Consider the following 17536-nt stretch of genomic DNA (forward strand, 5'->3'; position numbering starts at 1 on the left):
TGTGTGGATCCTGTGTGGTTCCTGTGTGGATCCTGTGTGGGTCCTGTGTGGATCCTGTGTGGTTCCTGAGTGGATCCTGTGTGGATCCTGTGTGGTTCCTGTGTGGTTCCAGTGTTTGGATCTGATAGGTCCAAGTGCAAGGTCCTGGAAGCCTGTGTAGGAAGACCTGGGAGGAGGCTTCCTGGAAAGCACATGGTTTGGACCTGGTGGCCTGTGGTGTTGGACTAAGTCCTGGATAGCACCCAGACAGGCCACATGCCTCTGTGTTGAACGGTCCCAGGTGGGATGGACGTTCTGAAGACCACAGTGTGATGATGGTCCTGGACAGTCTGTGTTAGAAGCTCCTGTGAGTGGAGTCTTCTTGGAGCACCTGAGAGACTGTGGACCTGGGTGATCGGTGTTGGGGAAGCTACCGGCCTTCGGTGGCTCTGGACTGACTGATGTGTGCCGGCCAGGCAAGTTGGTGAACCCCGTAAGGCAGTTTCCCCAGGAGAGAGGTCTGACAAGGAGTCAGCAGATGGAGCAGGAGCTCCCATAAGGTACCTCCATAAACTGTCGGTGCTTGTAACACGAACTGTGTGGTAACCCTCGGCAACTGGTCAGTGAGGACCAGCGTGTTTAGTTGCCACAGAATAAGGACCTGAAACTGGAAGTGATGACCTGGTTCAGTATGTAAATGGACTGCTCGTGGTATGGTTTATGAGGCATAATAAACCGTATGGACTGTTTTGTTTTAAAAACCCGTGCCCGTGTGCTGAATATCGCGGCCAAGTGAGTGTCCCCCAACACACTCAGTAGGAATAGTCTTACATTTGGTGCTCGAAGCGGGCAATGATCCAGCGCGCACACGTGGGAGTTAATTGCTGTAACTCGGCGGGGTTACGAAGCTGACAAGCGTCTGGCTGTAACTCGGCGGGGTTACGAAGGGGACAAGCGGCGTCCTGTGGATTGGCGGGTCCACGAAGTCGGCGGTAGAGCCTTGTGAGGCGTAGCTGCAAGTTCCAGCAAGAGGTTCCACAGCAGACGGAGCTGCAGTGGCTTGTGGTTGGCAGACGGAGGTGCCGGTTGTATGTGACTGCAGCGGAAGCTGTGGCAGTACCAGCAGGAGCTGGTGAAGTGACATAAAAGAAAAAAAAAAATTTTAATTTTTTTTTTTCTCTCCCTTTTCCTCCAAGTTGTGCTGACTCTTAAAGGGCCAGTACAAGCCCAGAGACAAAGGGGTGTACTGTGCGAACTGGGGCCTGAGTGCCGTGGGGAAGTCCACGGGGTGTATCCCAGGGTGGGGAGTGTCCCTAATAGTGAGCGGTGACCCCAAATGGAGATGGTTGCCCAAAAGGGGGCAGAGTCCCAGAAAGGGGCGGTAACCCGAACAGGGGTAATGGCCCAAAAAGGGGTGGAATCCCGAAGGGGGGCTGAATCCCGAACAGGGGTGATGTCAAAAAGCAGAGCACTTGTCCGAAAAGGGGGTGGAGCCAAAAAAGGGCTGGCAATCAGTGAGGAGTCACGACTGTGTTCTTTTTGGCTGGATGGAGAGTGTGTGCGGGCGTTGATAGACCCGGGGAGAGAAGCGTCTTTGCTGAGAACCCTTCCAGGAAATTCTGTGTCACCTGGGGACACTAAATATCTCCAGGTAGCCACTATCTACATTGTCGCAGCAGAGGTTTCCACATACCATGAGGTGGCTGTAGTCCCGAACTTGCCGTGTCCTATGGTAATAGGGCAAGATTTGGAAGCACTGTGGGAAAAGGGTGAAGTGTTTGTGCATATAATGTGGATGGGAGGTAGTAATGTTGAGAAGGCGCCCCCTAGAGTTGACAGTCCTAAGGTAGGCCTGACCAAGGGAAAAGGTGCGACTACCCAACTAACTAACCTGACGTCACCTGAAGTGTGCTACAATACGGCTGGTAGTGGTCTGGTGGATAAAACAAGTGGAGCTGACACCCAGACAGAGAGTGACTTGCGGGGTCATCATACTGTGAGGAGCGACACAGACTCTGGGGGTGACTGACAAGTCATGGCCAGTAACAAGCGCATATGCCGTGGTGACAGGTGGAGGACGGGGTCCAGGACCTGTGGTAACGGGTGGAGGACGGGGTCCAGGACCTGTGGTGACAGGTGGAGGACGGGGTCCAGGACCTGTGGTAACGGGTGGAGGACGGGGTCCAGGACCTGTGGTAACGGTTGGTGGTGACTCCCATTCAGACGGTGATGCCAGTGGGAAAGAGTGCAATAAGGTTGACTCAGGTACAAATGGCAAGTCTTCCTCCCGCCGCCGGAGAGGCAAAAGGGCTGAATCAGTTGCACCCTGTGAAGAATTGACGGAAGATGCTGAGGACCTGGGGTGTATGAAGTACTCTGAAGTCCCAGGGAAAAGGGACGAACCTAATGATGTCACCGCTGAGACCCAAGAGAGGGCCGACCCTGACAGTGCAGAGTCTGAGGGTGCAGAAGTGGAAGAGGCCACCAAGGAACTGGTGCCTGAAGTAGATACCTCCTCAAGTGATGGATGTTCCACTAATCCAGAGGATGGGAAAAGCGAGATAGAATTGATTAAAGAGACGGTGAAAGACCATGTTGAACGAGAAAGGGTCCTAAGACAAGCGGCTGAGCACAGGGTGGATGAGCTGGAGAAGGAAGTCTCTGAGCTCAGAGGTCACCTGTTCACTTGGCAAAGTATGTATAAGACCCTAAAGGAAGACATTGTAGTGCTCAGAGAAGCACTAAAAGGCCCTCTACAAGGAAAAGAGGTGGTGGTCGCAGACTTCCCGTGCCAGTACCAGAGTGGTAATGAGGTGAAGCTGCTAATGCCCATCTTGACCAAGGGGTCTGGAAGAGGGTGAAGTTGAAGAGGAGTTGGCGCTAAAAGCAGAACAAGATAGTCACCCGGTTGTGACAGGTGTCTTGATGGAAAAGTCCATGGCAAAGCAGGAGCCGTCCGTTCCTGAAGAAAGTGAGACTCCGCTCTTCAAGTGCGTGATAGATGTACCCGAAGAGGCGCAAGATGCATGTACCAGTGAGGGTGTGCATGAGGCCTTTAAAAAGGCAGTAGAAGCGTGTAGTGTGCACTGGGCACTGGAGACGAAACAGTTGGTGGTACTGTCTACTAAGGAAGTCACAGTGAAGAGGGTGGCTGTCCTGAGGGACATGCACCTACAGTGCCTCCGCACGAAACAGATGGTCCTGTTGAGGAATAATGAGGCCACTCGTTGTTTGGAGCAAGCCAGGAAAGCTCAAAGTCGTCTGGGCTTGGTAGAGGACACAGTCCAAGTGCCTAGAGCTCTGGTAGCGAAGCTCATTGGCAGATTTGGGAAAGTGATGCAGGAGATGGTGGATAAATCCGGTGTGAAGAGACTAAGGATTCCGGCTGATGACGAGGCCCAGGTGGGTGAAGATGGGATGGTGTCATTCCTGGTTGTCGGGTCCAAGGAGAGTCTAGGGAATATCCGGATGCTCCTGAGGTATCGCATGGCATACCTGAGAGAAGTAGAGCACCTAAGACTGTACAGACGGCAGGTCAATAAACAGCTGCAGAACCTAAGGTGGCGGCCGCCTTCTTCCCAAGGAAAAGGAAACAAAAGGGACCCTCCAAAGAATGGAATGGCTGACCACCAAGGATGTTCAGAGAGACAAAGTGGTCGAATATCTGAAAGTGGCAGTTCTACTCACTGTACAAAGCTAAGGAGCATGAACAGTAGCAGACGTAGTGATGGAGGGTCAGACTCTGGTCAGTTGCTAGTCTCGACTGTAAGTGGGACTAATGACCGCACCAACCGTGGGTGGCGACCCTGGAGAGAAAGGTCGAGTAAAGAGACAAACTTGACTAAAGGTTTGGTGACACAGACAGACTGTGACTTAAGGGCCAAAGCTCAAGGCCTACATGTTGACCGCTGGGGGCGGGGTAAACTCAACAACTGGATGGTTGTGTGTGATGCTCAAAACCGACTGAGACGGTTCTCTCGACTGGTAGGGCAAAGTAACGTGCGTGACATATCTCGTGACCCCACGTGTATGACAGGTGTTCAACCCCACAAGCTTGAACAGAGGGGGGGGATATGTGATGTAGTGACCCCTGTAACAGGTAGGGGGCGCTGCATGGTCTCCCCGGTATGTGCACGGAGTCGTATTGAGGCCGCGAGAATCGACCTGCAGTGATGTCAGGATCACGTGACCAGCCCAGGTGATCCATTACTGTGGGTGGGCTTACGGGTACATAATGTGGCCAGGGTGTGGGTCACATGGTTCCTGTGTGGATCCTGTGTGGGTCCTGTGTGGATCCTGTGTGGTTCCTGTGTGGATCCTGTGTGGTTCCTGTGTGGATCCTGTGTGGGTCCTGTGTGGATCCTGTGTGGTTCCTGTGTGGTTCCAGTGTTTGGATCTGATAGGTCCAAGTGCAAGGTCCTGGAAGCCTGTGTAGGAAGACCTGGGAGGAGGCTTCCTGGAAAGCACATGGTTTGGACCTGGTGGCCTGTGGTGTTGGACTAAGTCCTGGATAGCACCCAGACAGGCCACATGCCTCTGTGTTGAACGGTCCCAGGTGGGATGGACGTTCTGAAGACCACAGTGTGATCATGGTCCTGGACAGTCTGTGTTAGAAGCTCCTGTGAGTGGAGTCTTCTTGGAGCACCTGAGAGACTGTGGACCTGGGTGATCGGTGTTGGGGAAGCTACCGGCCTTCGGTGGCTCTGGACTGACTGATGTGTGCCGGCCAGGCAAGTTGGTGAACCCCGTAAGGCAGTTTCCCCAGGAGAGAGGTCTGACAAGGAGTCAGCAGATGGAGCAGGAGCTCCCATAAGGTACCTCCATAAACTGTCGGTGCTTGTAACACGAACTGTGTGGTAACCCTCGGCAACTGGTCAGTGAGGACCAGCGTGTTTAGTTGCCACAGAATAAGGGCCTGAAACTGGAAGTGATGACCTGGTTCAGTATGTAAATGGACGGCTCGTGGTATGGTTTATGAGGCATAATAAACCGTATGGACTGTTTTGTTTTAAAAACCCGTGCCCGTGTGCTGAATATCGCGGCCAAGCGAGTGTCCCCCAACACACTCAGTAGGAATAGTCTTACTATAGATATATATATATATATATATATATATATATATATATATATATATATATATATATATATATATATATATATATATATATATATATACACACATATACACATTTTTATATATATATTTTTTTTCCCCCATCTTTTACATTTTAAACGTTGCAAGAAGGAAAATGGGCCGATACAAAAGTTTGGGCACCCTTGGACATTTGTGTGCTTGGATAATGTTGACCAAGATTTCCGACCTTAATTAGCCTGTTACGGTTATGGCTTGTTCCCTATCATTGTTATAAAAAGCCAGGTGATGCAAATTTCCCAGCTATATAAAAAACCCAGCCTCCTCTAACCTTGTGCCAAAAAACAGCAGCCATGGGTTCTTCTAAGCAGCTGCCTAGCACTCTGAAAATGGTGGAGGCTGACAAAGCAGCAGAAGGCTATAAGAAGATACCACAGTGTTTTCAAGTTTGAAATGTAATTAAGAAATGGCAGTTACCTGGAACAGTGGAGGTCAAGATAAGGTCTGGAAGATCAAGCAAAATTTCAGTGAAAGCTGCTCGTAAGATTGTTAGAGAGGGAAATCAGAACCCCAGCTTGAGGGCAAAAGACCTTCAGAAAGATTTATCAGACTGGAGTTGTGGTACATTGTTCTACTGTTCAGGGACACCTGCATTTTGGAAACAAGTTCTCTGGACCGATGAGGATAAAATAGAACTCTTTGGCCACAATGATCAAAAGGTATGTGTGGAGAAAAAAGGGCACAAAATTTCAGGAAAAGAACATCTCGCCAACTATTAAGCATGGGTGTGGACCAATCATGCTTTGGGGATGTGCTACAGCCAATGGCACTGGGAACATTTCACAGGTGGAAGGAAGAATGGATTCAATTAAATTTCAACAAATTCTTGATGCAAACATAGCACCATCTGTAAAAAGCTGAAGGTGAAAAGAAGATGGCTTCTACAAATGGATAATGATCCTAAACACACGTCATAATCCACAATAGATGACTTCAAAAGGCACAAGCTGAAGGTTTTACAATGGATCTCACAGTCCCCTGATTTGAACATCATTGAAAATCTGTGGTCAGACCTCAAAATAGCACAGGAAGCAAAACGACCCAGGAATCTCACAGGACTGGAAGAATCCGTCAAACAAGAATGGAAAGACTGGTTACAAAAAAGCATTTACAAGCTGGGATACTTTCAAAGGGGATGCTACTAGGTATTAACCATGTAGGGTGCCCAAACTTTTGCATTGGCTCATTTTTTAAAATGTAAAAGAAATATAAACATATATATTTTTATATATATTTTGCTGCCTAAAATACAAAGAAAATGTGTCATCTTTAACTTTAGGGCATTTAGAGATCGTTTCATCTTCAACTTGCTTAACTGTTCATAATAACATAATTTTCACCAGGGGTGCCCAAACTTTTACATGCCACTGTAGGAGTCTGTGTGGGCGCATACTGTATATTGGAGACTATGTGGGGGCTCATTCTGTATACAGGGAGGCTATGTGGAGGCTCATAATGTATATAGGAGGCTATATGGGGATCATTGGCTATAGAGGGGGCTGTGGCAGTTCATACTGTATATAGGGGAGCTGTATGAGGGTCATATGGTATATAGGGGATGTCAGCATACTTCATTCTGCTCAACATTAAGTGATATTAATATAAAATAATAATTAAAATTAACATGCCCAGTGTATCACATAAGTGTATCATAGAAGTGTAATGCTCAGAATTAATTCCAGAATTGGAACTGAAGGTAAATGGATACAGTCAGTTTCTATTTGTTTTCACTCTCACCCCTATAATCTTTCACTTTCTAATCCCTACACCTAGTAAGGAACTGTTCATCTCTTCCTCAATCCTCCCCATCCATCTCACCTCCTTCTCTGAACTGTTCCTCAATATACAATCCTCTGTCTCCAAGCAAAGACAGCCACCTCTTGCCCTCTCCTGCTCCCACCTGCTAACACTTTCTCTGCTCCTTCTCACTGCCGGTGATATTGCTCCAAATCCTGGTCCTCCTCACCACATCCCCACAGTCAGTTCTACCTCCTATCCACGCTCTATCACAACTTTCCGTAACCTCTCTAACCTTATACCCATTCGCCCAGTCCCTGCTTCCCCAGTCCCACTAACAGGAGCTCTGTGGAACGCTCGCTCTGTCTGCCTGCAACAAGCTTTCTTACATCCATGACTAGTTCATTTCTAACAAACTTTCCTTCCTCACCATCACCAAAACCTGGCTCACCCCCCTTGACACAGCCTCCCCTGCTGCACTTTCGTATGGTGGATTCCACCTTTCCCACACACCCTGCCCCAGCAGCAAGCATGGCGGAGGAGTTGGTTTTCTCCTGTCAGATAACTGCTCCTTCACCCACACACCCTCACTTCCTTTGAGGTGCACTCTGTGCGTATCTACTTTCCCTCCAACCGGCTGTCATTTACCGCCCCCCCCAGGGCCAGCCACCACCTTCTTTGACCACTTCACCACTTGGCTACTTCATTTCCTCTCCGCTGACATCCCTGTTATGATCTGGTGACCTTGGAGCCGCATGAAACTTTCTCTGGAGTCGGTGGAACCTGTACTGACCGCAAATCCTGAACTAACACCGCAACTAGAAGTAGCCGTGGGGTGTGCCTAACATACCCTAGACACCTCGACACAGCCGGAGGACTAAATACCCCTATAGATGGAAATAGGAATGCTACCTTGCCTCAGAGCAGACCCCCAAAGGATAGGCAGCCCCCCACGAATAATGACTGTGAGTAGGAGAAGAATAGACACACGCAGGTAGAAAACAGGATTTAGCAAAAGAGGCCACTCTAGCTAAATAGGAAAGGATAGGACAGATTACTAGGCGGTCAGTATTAAAACCCTTCCAAAAATATCCACAGCAGATAATACAAAAAGTTCCACAATCTAACTAAAGACATGGAATGTATATCTGCCACTCCAGAGAATCCAACAAGACTGAGAAAATACTGACACAATCTAAGCTGGACAAGAAAACACAAAGAATAGCACTGAATTGTGAAGCACATAGCATGTGTGCCACAGGAAAAAACAACCCAGGCACTTATCTTTGCTTATTTGGCAGAAAGGCAGGAGGAACCAAGCAGAGGTTCAACACCTCCCAACAACAATTGACAACTGGCAAGGACTAATGAATCCTGCACGCCTAAATACCCCAGTCAGAACTGCAATCAGCAGATACACCTGACCAGGACTGCAACTCAGGGGCAACTGCATTACCACCTACAACCACCGGAGGGAGCCCAAAAGCAGAATTCACAACACATCCCCACTATCATCATGGGCGACTTCAACATTCCCATTGACACTTCCCTCTCAGCTACCACTAAGCTTCTATCTCTTATTTCCTCCTTCGGCCTCGCTCAATGGTCTTCTGCAGCCACTCACAAAGATGGCCACACATTGGACCTCATCTTCACCCACCTCTGCTCCCTATCCATCCTCTGTAACTCACCTCTTCCTCTTTCTGACCACAATCTACTCACATTCTCTTCCCTCTCCACTCCTTGTCTACAATCCCCACCCCACAAACTTGCACACCCTCGCAGAAATCTTAAACACCTTGATCTACACTCACTCTCTGAATCCCTCCTCCCTCTCACAGACATAAGTTCCCTACACAATGAGGATGCCGCTGCATATAACACCACAATAGCTGCAGCTCTGGAATCGGCTGCCCCTCTCACACATACCAAAGCTCGCAAAATCAACAGACAGCCCTGTTACACCAGCCTGACCAAAGAACTGAGGCGAGCTCCAGGGCTGCTGAGCAGAGATGAAAAAGATCCCACTCCAACGAGCACTTTATCGCATTCAAACAGTCTCTCACTACTTTCAAGACCACACTCGCTATAGCAAAACAAACCTACTTCTCATCTCTCATATCCTCCCTGTCTCACAACCCTAAACAGTTATTCAACACCTTCAATTCTCTCCTCCATCCCCCAGCACCTCCTCCCTCCCCACTCATCTCAGCTGAAGACTTTGCCTCATTTTGCAAGCAGAAGATTGATAACATCAGAGATAGTTTTGGTTAGTTTTGGTCGACAATCCCAAGAGCCCTTTCTCCTAACTGCCCACCATTACAGAAGATTGACTTTCCACTCTAATCTCAAGATCACATCTCTTCACCTGTGCACTTGACCCGATCCCATCCCACTTCATCCCAAACCTCAACAGAGTCTTCATCCCAACCCTAACCCATCTCTTCAACCTATCACTAACAACTGATGTCTTCCCCTCAAGCTTTAAACATGCCTCAATCACACCTATCCTCAAAAAGCCCTCTCTTGACCCATCCTCTGTATCTATCGCCCTATATCACTTCTCCCCTATGCCTCAAAACTACTGGAACAACACGTCCATCTTGAACTGTCCTCCCACCTTACTTCTTGCTCCCTCTTTGACCGCTTACAATCTGGCTTCCGGTCACACCACTCCACTGAAACTGCCCTAACTAAGGTCACCAATGACCTATTAACCGCCAAGGCCAAGCGACACTCCTCTGTCCTCCTCCTCCTGGACCTGTCCTCTGCCTTTGACACAGTGGACCATTCCCTATTATTACAGACCCTCTCATCTCTTGGCATCACAGACTTGGCCCTATCTTGGATTTTGTCGTACCTAACAGACCGGACTATCAGCGTCTCCCACTCACACACCACCTCCTCACCTCGCCCCCTATCTCTGTCGGAGTCCCGCAAGGGTCAGTCCTAGGGCCCCTGCTCTTCTCCATCTACAGCTTCGGCCTGGAACAGCTCATAGAATCTCATGGCTTTCAGTATCATCTCTATGCTTATGACATGCAGATCTACATCTCTAGACCAGATATCACCACCCTACTAACCAGAATCCCACAATGTCTGTCCGCTATTTCATCCTTCTTCTCCGCTAGATTTCTAAAACTTAATATGGATAAAACAGAATTCATCATCTTTCACCATCTCACGCGACCCCCCCCATTACAGTAAATGGCTGCCCACTCTCCCCAGTCCCACAAGCTCGATGTCTCGGGGTAATCCTTGACACTGATCTATCCTTCAAACCACATATCCAACCCCTTTCCACTTCCTGACGCATTCAACTCAAAAATATTTCCCAGATCCGTACATTCTTTAAACAAGAATCTGCAAAAACCCTAGTCCATGCCCTCATTATCTCCTGCCTTGGCTACTGCAACCTTGTGCTCTGTGGCCTCCCCTCGAACACTCTCGCACCCCTCCAATCTATTCTAAACTCTGCTGCCCGTCTATTCTACCTGTCCCCCCGCTATTCCCCAGCCTCTCCCCTCTGTCAATCACTTCACTGGTTCCCCATTGCCCAGAGACTCCAGTTTAAAACCCTAACCATGACATAAAAGCCATCCACAACCTGTCTCCTCCATACATCTGTGACCTCGTCTCCCGGTACTTTCCTGCACGCAACCTCCGATCCTCACAAGATCTCCTTCTCTACTCCCCTCTTATCTCCTCTTCCCACAATCGCATATAAGATTTCTCCCACGCATCACCCCTACTCTGGAACTCTCTACCACAACATAACAGACTCTCGCCTACCTTGGAAACCTTCAAAAAGAACCTGAAGACCCACCTCTTCCGACAAGCCTACAACCTGCAGTAACCACCGATCGACAGAACCACTGCATGACCAGCTCTACCCTCACCTACTGTATCCTCACCCATCCCTTGTAGATTGTGAGCCCTCGCGGGCAGGGTCCTCTCTCCTCCTGTACCAGTTATGACTTGTATTAAGATTATTGTATTTGTTTTTATTATGTACACCCCTCCTCACATGTAAAGCGCCATGGAATAAATGGCGCTATAATAATAAATAATAATAATAATAATAATAATATTGAGCAGAAGTAATTTCAGCCTATTGGTTCGGCCTCCACAAAAGTCACGGTCTCCTATGGGGCCACTAAGGAAAACTAATTGCCCACCCCTGGTATAGCGGATAGACTTTGATGCCCCGCTTCGCTGCTCAACCCTGTTCCTCCAAAACCAGCTTCTCCACCATGGCAGAAGATCAGCTCTCCACCCTCCTGTCAAGATCACACCTCACCACTTGCACGCTTGACTCGCTCCCGTCCCACCTCATCCCTAACCTCTTCATCCCAACCATAACCCATCTCTTCAACCTATCACTCACAACAGGTGTCTTCCCCTCATCCTTCAAACATGCCAAGATCACACCCATCCTCAAAAAGCCCTCCCTCGACCCATCCTCTGCGTCTAGCTATCAACCGATATCTCTTCTCAATTATGCCTCAAAATTACTGGAACAGCATGTCCATCTTGAACTGTGCTCGAACCTCTCCTCCTGCTCCCTCTTTGACCGGTTACAATCTGGCTTCCGACCCCATCACTCAACTGCTCTAACTATAAAGTGACCAACAACCTACTAACTGTCAAGAGCAAGCGACACTACTCTGTCCTCCTTCTCCTGGACCTGTCTTCTGCCTTTGACACTGTGGACCATTCCCTTCTGCTGCAGATCCTCTCATCTCTAGGGATCACAGACTTGGCCCTATCCTGGATCTCGTCATATCTGACAGACCGAACATTCAGTGTCTCCCTCCCCCAAACCACCTCCTCACTCCACCCCTTGTCTGTCGGTGTTCCTCAAGGCTCAGTTCTAGGACCCCTACTCTTCTCCATCTACACCTTCGGCCTGTGACAGCTCATAGAATCCCAAGGTATGAAGCATCATCTCTACGCTGATGACACGCAGATCTACCTATCCGGACCTGACCTCTTCTCCTTACTTACCAAAATCCCACACTGTCTGTCTGCTATCTCGGCCTTCTTTTCTGCTCGCTTTCTAAAACTGAACATGGACAAAACAGAATTCATCATCTTTCCCCCATCTCACTCTACCCCTCCACCAGACCTATCTATCAATGTCAATGGCTGCTCACTTTCCCCAGTCCCACAGGCCTGGTGCCTCGGGATGATCCTCGACGCTGCCCTCTCTTTCAAGCCACATATCCAAGCCCTTGCCTCCTCCTGCCGTCGCAAACTCAAAAATATTTCCAGGATCCACACATTCCTTGACCGTGACACCACAAAAACACTAGTGCATGCCCATATCTCCCGCCTCGACTACTGCAACCTGCTACTCTCTAGCCTCCCCTCTAGCACTCTGGCACCACTCCAATCCATCTTACACTCTGCTGCCCGACTAATCTGTCTCCCCGCTATTCCCCAGCCTCTCCCCTATGCCAAGCCCTTCACTGGCTTCCTATCGCCCCCAGAGACTCCAGTTCAAAACCCTTACAATGACATACAAAGCCACCCACAACCTGTCCATACATCTGTGACCTCGTCTTCCAGTACTTACCTACACACAACTTCCGATCCTCACAAGACCTCCTTCTCTACTCCCCTCTTATCTCTTCTTCCCACAACCACATCCAAGACTTCAACCGTGCTTCCCCCATACTCTGGAACTCTCTTCCACAACACATCACTCTCGCCGGAAACCTTCAAAAAGAACCCGAAGACTCACCTCTTCCGACAAGCCTACAGCCTGCAGAGATCCTCAACCTACTGAACCGCCGCACAACCAGCTCTACCCTCTCCTAGTGTATCCTCACCCATCCCCTGCAGACTGTGAGACCTCGCGGGCAGGGTCCTCCCTCCTTATGTACCTGTGTGCCTTGTTTTTTTTGCTCATGTTTAATTGTATTTGTCTATATTTACCCCCTTTTCACATGTAAAGCGCCATGGAATAAATGGTGCTATAAAAATGAATAATAATAATAATAATAATAATAATAATAATAATAATGTTCTGGCTTCAGCAGTGCATAATGTTGTTATAATGAAGTTAAGTATTCATGGAACAGTCAAAAGCATCCAGGATGTTATGCAGAGAGGAGAACTGATGGGAGACACCTATGAGTAGTACATGCGAAATCAAGTTGAGATGGAGACATCTGGAGTGATAGAGGCATGATGTGTACAGGTAGAAACTATGGGTACAGGCCAGCGAGGTCCCCACTGTTTAAATGGGCTGTCCGTGACTTTTACATTGGTGGCCTATACAGATCAGTCAAGGGTGCCGAGTGTAGGACACTCACCGATCTAGATTTGATGACCCCATCCTAAGGAAGGACCACCAATGTAAAAGTCCTGGACAAGCCTTTTAAAGGCAATAAAGATCAACTGAGTTATTAAAAAACAGATAAACCACAATCCTTCTCGGAAAATATTCTTTGGCGATATTAAACCAAACTAGATCTGTTTGGCCGTAAATTTCAGCAGCATTTTAATAGGCGACAAAATGAAGCTTATGAAGAACGGTGCGCCCTACCAATAGTGAATCATGGTGGACGGTCTGCAATGATGAGGGACCTTTGCTTTTTTAACATAAACTATTAATAGTGCCGGTAATGTTGACCATGTTAGGAGCACATTGGTAAGTTTGAGCTGTAATTGTCTGATCTGTAAAATACCTTCATCATCTTTCTGTTTTCTCTGTTGATTTCCATTTCCAGGGCAAAAACATCTCCGACAGATGGATGTTCAGAGGTTTCCTCTCCATCATCTTCCTCATCTTCATCCTCTCCGTCATCTTTATCATCTTCTCCGATCATTGATGCAAATACTCTTTGGACCGACTTGCTGACACCATCTGAGGTTTCATCTTCCAAAAACACAAAGTAAAAGTTTCATGAAAATCCAAAACTTTGTTGAAACCTTTTTTTTCTACTTAAATAGTTGCTATTGTTTCAACAAACTTTGTGCAAATCAACTCAGACGAATATAAGAAACTTTTTAATATATTTTAGTGTAAAAATGTGCTTTTCTTTCACCCTTATAAGTTACTTTTATCCCAGCTCCATGCCTGCTGAACTAACCATTCTCTCCAGAAACACTGCTCACATCCTTCTCGCTCAGACAAGATGTACTGCCAGCACAGACAAGTGTCAGGTACACAACCTAATATACTTCATGGAGAGGAGAAAGGAGCCTTCAATAATATGAGAGACAGGTCTCCCCTCCGATCAACAATAGGATGACTCAGTTATATATTATATATCAGTCTTACTTGACCCCGACACGACTCTTTAAAATGGGTCGCCTCCACTCGTCAGATTGCCTAAGGTGTCATACTCGGGATGCAGATTTTATTCACATGATTTGGAAGTGCCCTGTAATTTTTCATTATTGGAAAGAGGTAACGACATTACTAACATCCTTATTGTCGATTCCTGTCCCACTTGAGCCATTGACCTGTTTATTCGGAGTGTGGGATGTAGAAACCTGGGATCATTATACTGGGATTTTTCTACGAGAGGCACTTTTTATGGCACGGAAGGTGTTAGCGTTAAGGTGGATGGGTGGTTCTCACCGGACTCTCAGAGCTTGGGTGGAATTAGTAAACTCGATTATTCCATATGAAAGAACATTGTACCAAAACAGAGGATGCCCAGGTAAATTTGAGAAGATTTGGGGTAGATGGAATTCTTCACATCATACTCTATAGATCACACTGATTTACAATCTAACACTTATGTAAGCGGTTGGATTTAGGGCTTTGGGGGCATCGCTTAAAGGGCGAGATTTATGTAGAATTTTCTTTGGCGACTTACTATTGGTAGTTAAAGTAGTTAATGTTCTATAATAGGTAGTTTATAAGTACTAATGATTTGACATACAGTTTGCTATTCTTGCATTACTTGCACTGTAATTATTTGTATTTCCTGTTGTAACTGATAGTCACAAATGCAAATGTGTGTATCGTTTGATTTATTCTGCATTAATAAACAAATTTTAAAAAAAAATAATATGAGAGACAGACAGATGGAGCTGCAGCTACAAGTAACTGTTTTAGCTCACTCCAGAGCTGGATTCACAGCCACACCGCTCAGTACTACTGTATAATATCCTCCAAGCTGGTGTTGCATCCATCTCATGTGCTAAAGACAAAGAAGAAAAGGAATCCCTGTTTGTCTGTGCCCTGTATGGGAGATGGTTACACCCCTGCTCTGCCCATTTTGGCAGAACTGATTGTAAGTGGCGTGAAAACGAAAAGAAAGTCAACATTTTTGCAACTTTTCAAAGCTTTTACGCCAATTATCTTGCGTAGAAACTTTGCCGAATCGTCCCCATTGACTTGAATCACTCACACACTGGTAAACGATGCTATGAAATTACAGCACCTGTATCCTCAATGTCATCGTGAGATTTTGAGAGGAGTTTTGCAGATGTGGATGGAATATTAGGATCGTCTATCTCACATTCTGTGTTTTCTGAAAATCCTAGATTTGAAGAATCCTAAAAGAAAACATAATGCAGATTTGGGAAAAATGTGCAACGCAACACCCCAACATAGTAACAGGAACACGTTAATGGTGTGGAAGACCCTGCGAAAGCTAGCCTGGTCTGCAAGCAAAAGAAAATAATAGGCAAAACAGACATCGGTGCTATCTTGATTGTAAAAGAGAAAAAAAATTGAATTAGGAATTTATACACATGAAAAACAATCATTAATATGATCGTTCTGTGCACACAGAATATCATTGTTCTCGGCAGCACATCTTATGTACATAGAGTGATGTGCTACCGAGAAAGTTGCTTGTATATTGTACATTAGAATTGATTTGCAGGACTCACAGGAGAGAGAGATCTGCAGCACTGAGGAGAAGCAGGGTGCTGCCAAGAAATGTACAACGGCTTGTGAAAATATTCACCTCCTTGGTTTTTTTACCTATCTTGTTACATTACATCCAGCGTTGAAATATTTTTTCAATCAGATTTGTGTGTGATGTATCAGCAGTAGTCTAAGCTGGTGAAGTGAGAAAAATACCGGCATAAAATAAATAAGTGATCAAATTACTAAAAATTGTCATGTGCATATGTATTCAGCCCTTTTGCTATGAAGCCCCTAAAAATTTCTGGTGCAAGCAATTACATTCATAAGTCCCATGTTTAGTGACAGGACGTCCCCCTGTGTGCAATCTAAGTGTCACATGTCGGTCAGTATATACACTTTACCTTCTCTGAAAGGCCACAGAGGCTGCAACACCAATAACAAACCACAAAAAAGAACCAGTGCAGAAGTCCATAATGCAAACAAATATAACAAATTTATTGAAAAAATACAAAAGTCACTAACAGCTAAAGGGGTAAAAACAGCAATCATAAACATACTATACGGCAAGGGAGACAGGCTGACACATCTGCTCAAGTAAGATAAAGCACATCACAATGCTTGTAACAATCAGGGAACTTCTTCCTGCAGCTCCAGGGAACCGTCATGGGGGAGGCCTATGCGCCGTCCTATGCTGGTCTTTTCCTGGGGCTGTGGGAGAGGAACCTCTTCCTGTCGGACGAATTGGGGTCTATGGACCGTGTTCCATTTCGGACCCGGTACATTGACGATATCTTCTTCGTCTGGCAGGACACTCCTGTCGACCTTGAGCAACTTATTCAGACCCTAAACAACAATGACCTCAATATCCATCTTCATATATAGTGGCACTTCTTTGGATTTTGTGGATGTGACTATAAGGAGGGACCCTTCGGGTGTGCTACAGACTGACATCTTTCGAAAGGGAACAGCTATTAATACATTGTTGCACGCATCCTCCAGTCATCCACGTCATATGATCAGATCGGTGCCGGTCAGACAGTTCCTCCGACTCCGTCGAATTTGTTCGTCTGATACTAATTTCAAATTCAGGGCGGAGGAGCTGAAAGAACGGTTCCGATCACGTGGATACAGTGGAAGGTCTATTAAACGCATACAATAGGGCTTAACATGCTTCCCGTCATGATCTCCTATATGGTAGTGAATCTGTATCTGATTCCAATGATAATCAAAAGGTGAGATTTATCACAACCTTTTGCTCTCAGTCCAACAGGGTGAGATCTATTCTGGAAGGGGCCTGGCCAATTCTTAGGGGCGACCCTGTCATTGCTAAATTTATCCCAGAGAAACCATCTATGGCATTTAGACGGGCTAAAAACCTTAGGGACCACCTCGTCTCCAGTCATTATACGTGCCACAAAAAATCTACGTCTACGTTTTTGGACAATTATCCAATAAGGGGTGGATGTGTTCCGTGTGGTGGATGTGTCGCCCTAATCCACTCCCGTCTGGACTACTGTAACGCTCTATTAATTGGCCGCCCCCTCACGCGACTTTCCCCTCTCCAGTCTATCCTTAATGCAGCAGCCAGGGTCGTCCATCTGGCTAATCGTTACTCGTCCGCTCTTCGCCAGTCATTACACTGGCTGCCCATTCATTACAGGATACAATTCAAAGTACTTGTTCTCACCCACAAAGCTCTCCACAGTGCGGCACCCCCATACATCTCCTCCCTCATTTCTGTCTATTGGCCTAGCTGACCGCTGCGCTCTGCAAACGACTTTTGACTAACCTCTGCACTAATCCGTACCTCCCACTCCCGACTCCAAGAC

At 46.9% G+C, this 17536-nt stretch overlaps 1 protein-coding gene across 3 annotated transcripts in view; it reads right to left on the reverse strand.

Moving 5' to 3' along the window:
- The window catches only part of GTF3C3 (general transcription factor IIIC subunit 3), a 62380-nt gene that overhangs the window by 40200 nt on the left and 4644 nt on the right, over positions 1 to 17536 (reverse strand). For all 3 annotated transcript variants that reach the window (XM_077283474.1, XM_077283477.1, XM_077283475.1), the window contains exons 3-4: positions 15274 to 15388; positions 13564 to 13754 (exon numbers count right to left, since the gene is read on the reverse strand). In XM_077283474.1, the coding sequence (XP_077139589.1) occupies positions 13564 to 13754; positions 15274 to 15388 (306 nt within the window). The remainder of the gene's footprint in view (positions 1 to 13563; positions 13755 to 15273; positions 15389 to 17536) is intronic.

The sequence above is a fragment of the Ranitomeya variabilis genome, chromosome 2, assembly GCF_051348905.1.
Source record: "Ranitomeya variabilis isolate aRanVar5 chromosome 2, aRanVar5.hap1, whole genome shotgun sequence".
Taxonomy (NCBI): domain Eukaryota; kingdom Metazoa; phylum Chordata; class Amphibia; order Anura; family Dendrobatidae; genus Ranitomeya; species Ranitomeya variabilis.